At 33.9% G+C, this 12,819-nt stretch overlaps 1 protein-coding gene across 1 annotated transcript in view; it reads right to left on the bottom strand.

Moving 5' to 3' along the window:
* CCDC178 (coiled-coil domain containing 178) overlaps window positions 1–12,819 on the bottom strand; it is a 67,909-nt gene that overhangs the window by 39,635 nt on the left and 15,455 nt on the right. The window contains exons 7-11 of the mRNA XM_075140719.1: window positions 12,364–12,584; window positions 10,193–10,335; window positions 2,865–3,018; window positions 1,480–1,575; window positions 1,221–1,357 (exon numbers count right to left, since the gene is read on the bottom strand). Coding sequence (XP_074996820.1) covers window positions 1,221–1,357; window positions 1,480–1,575; window positions 2,865–3,018; window positions 10,193–10,335; window positions 12,364–12,584 — 751 coding nt within the window. The remainder of the gene's footprint in view (window positions 1–1,220; window positions 1,358–1,479; window positions 1,576–2,864; window positions 3,019–10,192; window positions 10,336–12,363; window positions 12,585–12,819) is intronic.

The following is a 12,819-nucleotide window of genomic DNA, read 5'->3' as shown; positions in this document are numbered from 1 at the left end:
AGAGATTAGTGGCAGATCAAAGAAGTTAAAGATCATCCTTTGAAGACATAAATAAACTGAGCTCCTGGAATCCTTCATTACTCTGAACTTGTCATAACCATTCTTTGGGTCTTGAATCTAAACTTTCATATGCATTTCTTGAACTCCTGAACATGTAGAAGGACAATAATCAGGACACACTCACAATACTAATTCTATATGAAATAGATAATGCTCAAAGGATTTCTCTTGTGAACTTGTCCATTCCTTCTAGGATGCCTGTACAGTTTTACAGGCAAGATCTCTCTCCACTGTCCTACATGCATGATGAAATAAAAGTTTTAATCCGTCAAAAAAGATGTCAATGAAATTGAAAATAATAAATTTGTAAAGCTACAGCACTAATTCTAAAATGTTCTAATAATGCCAATAAGTAGTTCCATCAACATCAGAACTAATGAAGCCTGGTTTCTTACCCATTTGTGTCCCATCACTGATTTACTTCGGTATGTAAGGTGTGAGCTCCAACTTGGAGCATTATTAATAGGAGCACATACCTCTCCTCTCTTTCATCTTTTTATCTCCTCCCTTTTCCCACATCTCTTGTATGGAATTTTTGAGGTCTAGTAAGGAATGTTTTCATTCTGACAGGATGTCTGTATTCAACTCAGTCATAAATTTCTACAAAACTTATAAGAATCTAATTATTTTCAAGAACTAAAAATTGATTTTATTTGCTGTTACATTATAAATGCACTGAAAGAAAATATTATGTACAATATAGTTTAAAGTATAGCTAATTGGAATGAATAAACTGAGGAGCTACAAAAGATGCGTGCATAATGTCTTACAAGAATTGAAAGAAAATAGAGAAAACCAGTATTTCAGATTCTACGTTCAAAACATTCTATTTTCATATATGAAAAAAATACAAATAAAATTTATAAAAGTTTTTACCAAATATTTTGGGGACTGAGGTTTCTGTTAACATACAGAGAATTTCAGAATCTTCCTCATTTTGTTTTATTTTAATTGTCAAAGAATGTATTTTGTCTTTTGCAGAATTTTAGTTATTTTCCTTTCAAGTGAAGGGCAAAAAAGTTAGATAATAAATTTCAGCCTGAAGTGATTTTGAATTATTGAAATGTTAAGACTTAAAATAAAAGCAAGGTTCACTTTTATAGGCATGCTTTCAGTGAAAAAATAATGCTTGCTTCTTATATTTATATTGCAGGCATTACCTATTTCCGAATTTTTGCAAAAAATCTTCATTTTCTCCCTCAAGTTCTTCATTTTCACATTTCAAAATGTCCAATGCTTCATTAATATTGAGAAGCTTTTGCTTTATATTCTGTAGATCACTTTCCCTGGTGGATTTCTAATGAACAGTAAAACATTAAGACACATTTAGCATAAGTTGAAATTATTTCAGGCCGACACAAAAAATGCAAGTATGCAAGCATTTTTACTTCATTTCTATAAAAACAATAAAAAACTTACTAATTCTTCTATAGCTTTAATCACTTCAGAAGAAGCATCCGATATTTTTACGGTCTCATCTCCTTGGGCAGCTATTTTATTATTCAAATCTTCTATCTAGAAAATATTTTGTAAAGTAAGTAATACAAATATCTCCTATATTTCTTTTTAATAATGAAACAATATATTAAAAATAAGTTTAAAAGGAAGGCTATTAAACTTAGATCCTTACTTAGTAACTAGAGATATTTCATGCTATCTTATTCATATGCACATTGCTATTGCGATGTATCCAAATAGAATCTTTAGACTTCACAGTATCAGTAAGCACACACTCACAGCCTGCTAATTCATAAATGACATATGTGATATAATTAAGCAGAATACCTTAAGGTCCTCTCAGCATCAAGATTTTCCTTAATATCTCAATATACCTATTGACTTAATACAGATTCATACAGAGATTCAATGATGGATCAATCACTGGAGCTTAAGGAAAAAGGAGGATGGTAGGGAAGCAAGCATCTTTACTTTTGCAGGGTGTGTGCTTTGGGTTTTTTGTTAAGTTCTGGGCATGCTTGGTAGATTCAGCTTCTCAGAAATACTAGATTCTCAGAAAAATACTAGATAATCAGAAAACCTAGATTCTGGATTCCACTGGATCCTTAGCAGGACCTAGCTATCTAGATGCACAAACTACAACAGTACTGGGCATGTACAAGAGAATGAATTTCATACTTTATTTATACATACATACATACACATATGTACACATACACGTAAAAAAATAACAAGTTTGTGGTGGGCATCTAAATCCTGTTTTAGGTATTTTCTACTGGTTCCACATATGGAGCTGTCAATTAATTGAAAACTCCTAGTCAGGCAGTGTAAGGAACTCCAGTTCAGATTTTAAACTGCCAAGTACAACAAGATTTCAAAACGAGTGCTAGACAAATATAGCAGAAAACAGAGGAATTTTAAGTAAAATAGGGTATCACTCTGCATGCTGTAAGAGTGCATCATGCATCATCTCAGGTCAAAAAATCTACTAATTCAAGAGGACACTTATGCTGTCCCACTAAATGCACACTTTCTTCCAGATGATTTAAGATGATAAGCAATATTAAGCAGATATGCATCCAACAACTAAAAATATCTAGGTTACTTAAAGGAATGTAAGATGATTATGATATTTTTAATAAATAAAGCTGAAAAATAATACTACAACAGAAGAATGAACATGAGAGTTCTATAGAATCTACCACTTCTTATTTTTAAATCAGTATTTGTATTTTTACTTTTACAGAGGACCTTAACTCTTAAACATACAAAATATTCAGGCATTCATGTACTTTTCAATAAAAGATACTCATTTACTTGCTAGTTTATAAATATTCAAGACTCACTTTGCTGTTCCAACATTTTGCATCTTCCTGGATTTCTGCTTTTTGCTTCACTAACTCCTCAAGGTGTTTTTCATCCTTTATAATCTTCTCCTCTGTTTCTTTTAACTTCATACAGTATTCGGTCCAAATAAATTCAGAATGCTTTAACTCATTCCTAATAGAAATACACACAAAGTGAATCCATCTATTTGGAAATATTCCAAGATAGTCCCTCCCCATAAAGGAAAATGTAAAGCAGACCTGAATTAGTAAAGATTTATTTTGATTCTCTACTACGTTTCTTGAACAGGTATGCATGACAGAATTTCAAAATATCTACCCTGGCAGGTTCATGCAATTTCAGCCAGATATCAAAACTACTCATGCTACCAGTTCACTTGCACTTAAACAGCCTGCCAACATTGCAACTTCTAATTGGACCTCTGAACAGATATTGGTGTGTAGTTAAGCAAAAGACTTTGTTTCATACCTCACAGGTTAATTAAACGAAATAGGAGTCAACTTCTTTCTCTGCTAGAGGCTCAATCTAGTTCAGAGCCATCTTCATTTAATCAATCCACTGCACTGTCATCTTGTGGACAAATGTCATTTGTGAAGAAAATTTTTTACTGACATCAATTCCTCATGTAAAACAGGAACTTGCAGACAGTAGGCAAGGTCAAAGGAGGGGATAAGGACTTTACTTTCACTCTGAATAGCAGATTTATCAGCATTATGAGAAGAAAAACTGGCCATAATTACAGAAAGAGATAATAGTAACTACAACAATCGCTAAGAAAACACTCCCACAAGACACTGTTAGGCCTCATTATAGAGGCACAGGCCTTTTGTTACAGCTGTGTATGAGAATGGATTTGGTGAAAGGCAGAAGAAACAGAGGGACATCAGGTTAAAATTTTACAATGACTGCTGGTGCTTGTCCATTATTTTTATTATTGTTTCAGCAGGCAGAAAAGAGGAGTTTCCCCCATGCTCCCCAGAGAACTATTTTGGTCAATAACATATTCCGAAGTGTGCCTTAAATGGCAAAATAAATCCACCACAGCAGAACTAAGGCCAACAATAGTTGAATTTTAGAGACATCTACTGCATTACAATCCAAATAAAATCTGAACGAGTTTTGCGTACTTAAACACAGTAAAACAACAGAAAACAATAATGAAGAGACTTCATCACTAATTCAAGAGCCACTCCCACAAGATTATTTGATAGACACTCTTCCTTTATTTGCTTCCAAGATTCCCATCTAGTGATGGAGAAAAGACTTATTTGCAAAGTCACATTCCAAATGTCACAGAATATATATAACACAAGCGTGAAACCTAACACTTTGAACACCTCTACTTTCTTAGGTCCCAGCACCCGTGAAAGAAACCTATAATTGATACTTGGAATTATTCTAATGACACACACGTAACAAGTATAGACTGTAATTTTCTTATATTACCTATCAGCTACAACTTTCTGAGTACAATCTCATAGAAAAATACAGCACTACCAGCCACGGCAAATATGTGTAAAAATAACAGACTGTTCTGTGTGATGTACCCCAGCCTCAGTATTTTAAGTTTCATGCAATCTTCATCATTTTCTCACTGATGGCACTGAACATAAAGAAAAGAGTATCAACTGCAGATCAGTCTTTCAAGTCTGTGCCATCACAAATCTGTCTTTCTGATCCCTATCAATACCACGTTATTCTACTCCTCCTCAGATGGCAGCTGAAGGGTCGACTTCCTCTGTAATGTAAGTAAGTATGATTTAATTACCAGTCTAGCAAATGACTGGGGGAAAAAAAAAGATACGGTAGGCAAAAAAAATCAATTTCTTCACTGAGGGTTAGAAAAAAGTCTTCTATTCTACTTTTTCCTGTAAATGCTGATATTCCTAAAAACACTTGCATCATTAGCATTTTTAGTTTAATTTACATTCACACAAACAAAACAGATTGCAAAGTGCGCAACAGTCTACATCACTGTCATGTGGTGTGAATAGGAAACCACTTAACTAGGTGAAACAGAAAACATATGTGGTGTATTTCTACCAGTATAGATGATGAATTTCCGGTATTAGTTACCTATTGCCATTGTCATGGGGATTTTACTTACATTATGACTTGTTTCAAAAGAACAAAGAGGTCCTGTAAAGCAATTTTAATGCACCTCAGAACAAGGGCTTGTTACAGGAAAACACAACACTTTCTTTTTTGCACATGAAACAAACTCAAGAGCCTTGATTTCCACCAAGACTACAAAAACAAAACAGTGCCCACACTGCCCTACAATTGCTAAGCAAGAGGACGGCTGTTACACAGTGACAAAATTCTACAGGGAACTGAACAAAATCCTGCATAAAAGACTATTAAAAAGTGAAATAGTCAGAAGGTGAAACGAAAAATTCTAATACTAATGAAAAAATTCTGAAGTAAGATTAAATGATCAATTTTCATTGAAAGAATAGGTCAACAGCACAGTATTTCAAAATCCCGTATCTGTTGCTTTGATATATTTACAAATTATCTGAAACGGCAAGGAGTAGTGAAATTAAAAGTCTCCATATAATGCGATTACAATAAGCAAGGCCAAAAAGAACTAAGAAACTACGAAAAATTTCAAGACAAACTAAGCAACTGGAGAACACAACAGCACGTACCATTTAGTGTCCAAACTCAAAAGAAGTGTAAGATCAGAGAGATTAAGCAATCAGTACACCTTAAAATTCTAAATTAACTGTATGAAATTGAGAAAGACATGTACGTATTTCCATAAACACTCGGAAAGTCTACTCAACATTTAGCACAGTTAAAGAAGCTAAGAAGGTGTTAAATTAAGTAAGAAATAGGATGAAAAACATTAGAATAAAAAATGAGAGTAAGACATCCTTGTTAAAGTCATTGACATGGCTTAATTTCAAATACAGTTTACATTACCTTTCAATCCATTTCAGAAAAGTATATCACAGCAGTGAAAAGAAGTCAGAAGACATCCTGGAAAGGTCATAAAATACAGAAGTCTTTGGAAAGCATGTGGAAAATAATGGAAGTTGCTTTAGAAAACAGATAGGAAGAAGGAATAAAGTAAGAATCCAAAGTCAGACAGGATATAGGCTAGTGAAGAAGGATCACAATACACAGCAATATTTATCATCACATAGATCTTAAGGCTTAGACTCCCAAACTACAGCAATTAGCCTACAAAAGGAGAATAACAAATCACTGCTGACCACACTTTGTAAATATGAATTGATACTGAACAAAGTTTAATAGTAGGTATATGCTGGAATAGTTAAAAAAAATTAAAGAAAAGTGAAATCATATACCTTTAACATTATTTATTCTGGTATTACACGATAAAATCACCTCCAGCAATGGATCACTGTAACCATTGCTAACAATTCTTGCCAGCAGCTAGTAATTTAGACAACTTGACAGAACACTAAATAGGCCAGTGAAACACTAAACTGGTTTGCAGAGTATCTAAATACATAGTAATAAATCACACTACATTTTTGGCAATACTTCTCACTCAGGACCTCATCTTTCCCATAATTCAAATCAACATGAGGTTTGCAATGAATTTTACCAGTGACAGAATCAGGGTCCATACTGTCTGATTTCTCTCAGCTGGAGGAGCTAATGAGCATTTGATCAGATCATCTCTATATACATATTTAAGCTATAATTAAAATTCCAAACATTCTGAAGACATTGTGAAGCTTGCATTCACAGGCTCATATCCATCAAAAGTAAGAATTATCTCCTACTCCTCACACACCTCTTCCTTTGTTTAGACACATGTAGTGACTTTAATTGGAGAATCACATGGCAATTTCGAGAAGTCACTCCAGCTTTGACAAGTGTTGGTATTACAGAATTCTGGTCTCAGGTTTTGTATAATAAAATACTTGCGTTTTAGCTGTATTTCTGACTACAATTTTTATTTTCACATACTAATATTCTTTCCAGATTGCAAACTAGGCTCTGAAATAAGTTAACCTTTAGTTAACTAAACATAAACATGTTGACTGTGAATCTTTTTAATCTCAGAGGTAATAAAATATAATTAGCATAAATACCTCTAATATGGTGTCAAAATTATCCTGAACTCAAGAAAAACAAGACCAAGAAATTCACTGTAAAGGTTAGAATCAAAAAAGGAAAAAGTCAGACATGCTGACAAAAGAAACAAGTCAGAGAGAGACACTTACTTCTCTAGTATTGCTAAGCTATCCACCTTACAGAAAAATACATTTTTTTTATCCTACACTGACTCATCCTTACTGAGATATAGACAGTTTGGATCTTATTACAACTGCACAGACACTTTATGAGTGCAAGACTTGAACTTCTCAAACAGCAACATCGTTTAAGTAAATTCATGTTACCCAGGATGCCTCCTGCTCCCAGTTTAAAGTATAAACATACTACAGGAAGAGCTATGATCCTTCTTTAATTCTGCAGTTTAGTGCCAATGGCAAAGAGATCCACAGTGATATGGTCTCTTAAGGAAACAGGATTATTGCATGTAAACAACCTTCCTTTCTTCAAGAATGTGTCAGTAAGGTTTCTGCTCTAGCTGACTGGCAAGCACAGATCTCCCTGGATAGCAGACATCAAAAGCACCAGTCATATTAGCCGAAGTAATGATTTCCTGAGGTTGATATCTACCCCAAAACACACTGTAAGAGTGTGCTCTGTTTTGCAAAAGTCAGTGTTACTTTGTGCTGCAGGCTTAACTTGTAAGATTCTGAGGCAGGCAGTAAGTACTCCTTCCGTGGGTCTGAAAAAGGTGTTTCAAGTTCCTGAGCACTAATCAGTTTTTGAAATAAAGTCGCCGAGATGTTATAATCTAAAGAAACTGGAAATGATACAACCAACCCCCATTATTTTAATCATGTGCAGCTTTTTACCATGGCCTACTGAGCAACATAAACGGAAGCAAAACAATCACACTTATGAATTCCAACTATTTCTTGAACAAAGAAATTAAAAGAAAATCTAAAACCAACTGAAAACAGCTACAGCAGCTATGACCTGTTCTTTATGTCCCTCTGAGAGTGGGTCTCTTCACAGAGTGGACCAAAATACCTTACTCCCAAATTCTACTACGTGCCTTGTTTTATTCTATCATATATCACTAAAACAGTTTACATACAGGTTAAAAAGTATAAAAATTCTTCCTATTTGGTACATCAAATAAAAAGGTCACTTGCAGTACACTAAGCTCTCACAACTACTCAGTTATTTGAGGATTTGGTGTTGGCCTCCATGATAGACAAGCCTAGAAAAGACATTTCACTGACAGAATGCAGTAATTATAATGGGCTTATGTGTAAGTATATTGTTTTTGGCTGGGATCGAGTTAATTTTCTTCATAGTAGCTTGTATGGTGCTATGTTTTGGATTTGTGCTGAGAACAGTGTTGATAACACAGGGATGTTTTAGCTGTTGCTGAGCAGTGCTTACACAGCGTCAAGGCCTTTTCTGTTCCTCAGACTGCCCCAACAATCAGCAGGCTGGGGGTGCACAAGACGTTGGGAGGTGACACAGCTGGGACAGCTGACCCCAGCTGACCAAAGGGATATTCTATATCATATGATGTCTGCTCAGCAATAAAAGCTGCAGGGAGTAAGGAGGAAAGTGGTTGCTCATTCAGAGTGTTTTGTGTTCACAGTACTTTCTGCGAGCTGAATGGATCAGTGTATGCAAACACACATCCTGCAGTAAGAGAACTGCAGTGTCTTAATTTTGAAGAGACAGAATGATTGTAGAAGAGACACAGCACTAACTTGAGATGGTACAGGTATCTTTAGATAACACACACTCTTCTAAAGCCCTGATTTCTTTAAAAATAAAGAAATTCTGTAACTAGAAACTTCTCTTCAGCTCTGTAGTTGCTCCTTTACTACTCTTAGGTAAACTAATGAGGCCAACTCTATAGTGAATTCTCATGAGAATGATCCTTGAAAAGAAACAGGGAATGGGACTTAGATGGGACAGTCCCTGGCAATGGTTTTGCTGGATGGGAAATTAACACCTACTGAAATGAGGTTACCAAGGACACGAGTTTGCACGTACATTTCAACCATTAGCATTAGTCTTGCTGCCTTGAATGAAGCATCAGTGAGCAGGACAGGTTTACAGCCAGTACTGTACCTCAGGCACTTTCTAACATCAACTCTCTGGAATACCAAAACAGTGCATGCTGTCCCAACTCAGGTAGTGCATAGCACAACTTGACTTAAGGAACTGGCATATAAATTCCTAGTGAATCTAGGTAGTTCAGAATGAATAGGATGGACCAAATTTGATGACTTACTACAAAATGTATGTGCTTCATAATTGCCATGCGCAGTTTTTGAAACACCTGATATTTGAAAACCAGTTGCTGTCACATGGCTGCGGTATGGAAATATCTGTTACTGCCAGTAAGGTGATCTTGAAAATTTACTAATGTCTTTCAGTTATGCCTGTAAGCTTTCCTCATCTCAAGTGAAAAAGAGCCACTGTGTCATTTGCTACTTTGCCAGATAAAACCTGGCAACTAGCCATAGGCATATGCAGCAAAGTCAAGTGCAATCTCCTACCAAACATGAAAGTACTTGGTATTCTTGTTCTTTGGCACAGCTATTCTTGGTGCTGACTCTTTGTCTGTATGTTCAGCGAGAGAAAGGAGAGATTACTTGTGAGTGACTGGCCGTTAGTGGTGTTCTACTGCTACTATTGCTCTACTTGATAATTCAGGGGTTAATAGCCTGACAAGAGGTTACAGTGAGGAAAATGCAACATAAGTCATTGCCATACAGAAGCTACCTTGCAATCCAATGAAGTTATAGTAATTTTGTTTGTTTGCTAAAAAAAAGAAAGACAAGGTATTTTGATAAGTTCAAAAGCATGTGTTGTTGGATAGCATTGTTCTGGTTAATATGCAAGTTCAAAATTAAGTTATAATTATAACATAACTATGGAACTATGATAAGTGCTGATGTTGAATGCAAGTAATTTGTGCAGTCTATAAGAACGATAGCAAAAAGTTCTGTCAAAGGGATTAAAAATTCCTAAGTAAGTAAAATAATGAAAAAATGGCATGCTTTAGGAGTCAATTCATGGAACTTTCCATTCGGGTATATTTCTGGACATCATCCCTTCCTTATTCTGCTACTGCAAGCTAAGACAAACAAGGCAAACACCTCTTTTATGTATAAATCTATTAATTTTAATTTTACAAAAATCAAAATTTAAAATTATTTCTAAAAGCAAATTTTCTATAGTTTGATTGTCACTATTAAAACTAACAAGACATTATAATATCATATTGAATAGCTCTTACTTGTATTGACTCAATAGCATCTCAGTATATTTAATTTTCTCATACATAGATTTTGTCTTCTTTTCAGATTCTTCATCAATTCTTTTCATTGTCTTTTGGATTTCCATGAGTTCACAATGAACATCACTATACCTTTTTGATGTCTAAGAAAATAAAACAATTTTTCTGAAAGATGTTATATAAAAATCATATATAATGTTTAAAATAGAAAATAATTTCAAGATTTGTCTGATTCTTTGCAGTTTAAAAATTGAAGTTTAAAGTTGAAGTAGTATTTTGTGATGTCATAAAACTTCACAACAAATTCTGCATCGTCTGCAATAGATACAATCCTAGCGAAAGACAACAGAATGTATGTTGTAAAATTGCATAACATAAAGAAATGTTAGCAAAGAGGGCTTTCATTCTGTTACAAAACTTTGAAGTTATTGTGAAAAGGTGGCTACTTCCATGGGAAGATAGTGACCTCTGGAGCAGAAAGAAAGAAATAATGCTAAAAGAGCCGCTGAGGTTTCACTCAGTAATCTGAGAGAATCATTACTTAAACATCTCCTACAGGATGTGCAAGACCGGCAGTCACCTATGTAAAAGAGGGGCCTGAGACAATGCAGACAATGAACACCATCTTCAATGGTATAAATAGTATTGGGACACTCAGTTCCTAACAACTCTCAAATAGAGATATGCACGTCTACTGTCTCTGCTTTTTAAAATATTACAAATATAAACAAATAACATGATATAGAATCTTTATTATAATCTAGCACTTCACTGCTCAAACTAGTTCTCTGGATATTAAAAGCTAGAGATTAAAAATTAAGTAATTCTTTTAATTGCAAAGAAAATTAAGTATCAGCATCAGCTGCTTTTTTAAGGCCATGGGAGGAAAAAATAAACCTGAGTAACAAACAGCATATAAATTAGAGCACAATAAAAGTAATAAATATTTTATTTGACAATTAGAAATTTTGTTGAAATGAAATATATAAATAAGTTACAGTAACACCAAATCTATCTTCTTATGATATGTAGAGTCACTTTTTTGAAAGAAAGAAAGAAAAAAACCCTCTGAAAAAAAGTATTTATTTAAAATAGTCTTTAGAAAAAAAATATTTCAAGTCTACTTCCTGAGTTGTATTTTAGCACACCTCAATATTTTAACTGCATTCAATATATTCTAAGATATTAACAAGAAAAAAGAATACAAAATAAAAAACAAAATAACCAACTTGATTTTAATTAGCCAGTATTTTGAACATATCTCATAACACTGATAGAACTGTGAGCTATTTCATAGGCCAGAACTAATTTGTGATAATTCTCATATTATTTGTGTAATAGGCAATTAACTCTTTTTAATTTTAGAAGTATTTTGACATGACTGTTGAGTCCTCAAAATATAAGAAGTTCAAAATAAAACAAATTAAAATAAGCAATATTTATTAAAGATCACCTACAAACAAAAGACCATTTTTAGACTGTAAGTACCTTGAAAAAGAGATTAATCTCTGGATTTGTATTTAAAAGTTACTATAGAAAATATACAGAAAATATAATAATTAGTACTAAAATCTGTACTTGGAAGTACCGGAGTATCCCTCCCTTTTTAGACATCAATTTTAAGCTACTTACAACTTTACTAAACTTTGATTATTCAGCCTGACATTATCCACATTAAGCATTTATTATCAACAAATAATGAATTATTATCAAAATTATTATCAATAAATACTATCAACAAATAAAGTAGGAAAAATGTACATCAGCATTTAAAAATAATTAAATCTTACAAACATTTTTTTGATAGCTTCTAACATCTCTATATCCTGGAACAAACGCTGATGTCTGTGAGAAATCTGAGAAGAATCTATGCAAATATCAGATATGTGCCTTCTACCTTTACCGTGAAAAATCCCACATGAAATCAACTTACAAAGTTAGAATTACATTCCATATATGCTTAAGACACATTTATTAAAGGCCAACAGCATTATCCTCCCTGGATTCTGTCTGCACTGAGTGCCTATATGTAGCAGCATGGGCACACAATTCACAGTCTTTGTGTACAAAATTTATAACAGACTTTGGTACTTCCAAAAGACTGCTATTCTCTAGAAGGGTATGCACCTATGTAGTGGAAAAGTTCTAAAAGAATCTTTGTTTGCGTTTACCTTTTCATAAGCCAGTAACACATCCTTCACAGCTTCACCCTCTAGATTCAGCTTTTCTTCCAGCAGAGGGCTGTGTTTCTTCATGAAGTCTATATCCTCCTGAATCTTTCTGTTGACCGTTTCTGTCTTAAGAATTTGGTTTTGTACCTGTCGCAGCTGATGGCTTTTACAATCAAAATGCCACTGTAGCTCCAAGGTATCTTGAACACACATATCATATTCTGTTAAAAAGATAATTAGCATAACAAAATGTGAGTATCTGAGTGACAGCATGAATACCCAGTGAGATTAGGAAATATATTGTCATAAAACTAAGTATAAGAGTTGCAAAATTTTGCTGTAAACTACTTTGAAGGACATTGGTTACAAAAGACATCACCAAATATTGCATTAGCAGTGGAACTGTTTTTAAACTCATACTTAATAATCCTAGTACATAATTCAAGCAAATCTTCA

Source organism: Calonectris borealis, chromosome 2, assembly GCF_964195595.1.
Source record: "Calonectris borealis chromosome 2, bCalBor7.hap1.2, whole genome shotgun sequence".
NCBI classification, from domain to species: domain Eukaryota; kingdom Metazoa; phylum Chordata; class Aves; order Procellariiformes; family Procellariidae; genus Calonectris; species Calonectris borealis.
The sequence above is the reverse complement of the archived record's forward strand: the minus strand, read 5'-3'. Positions and strand labels throughout refer to the sequence as shown.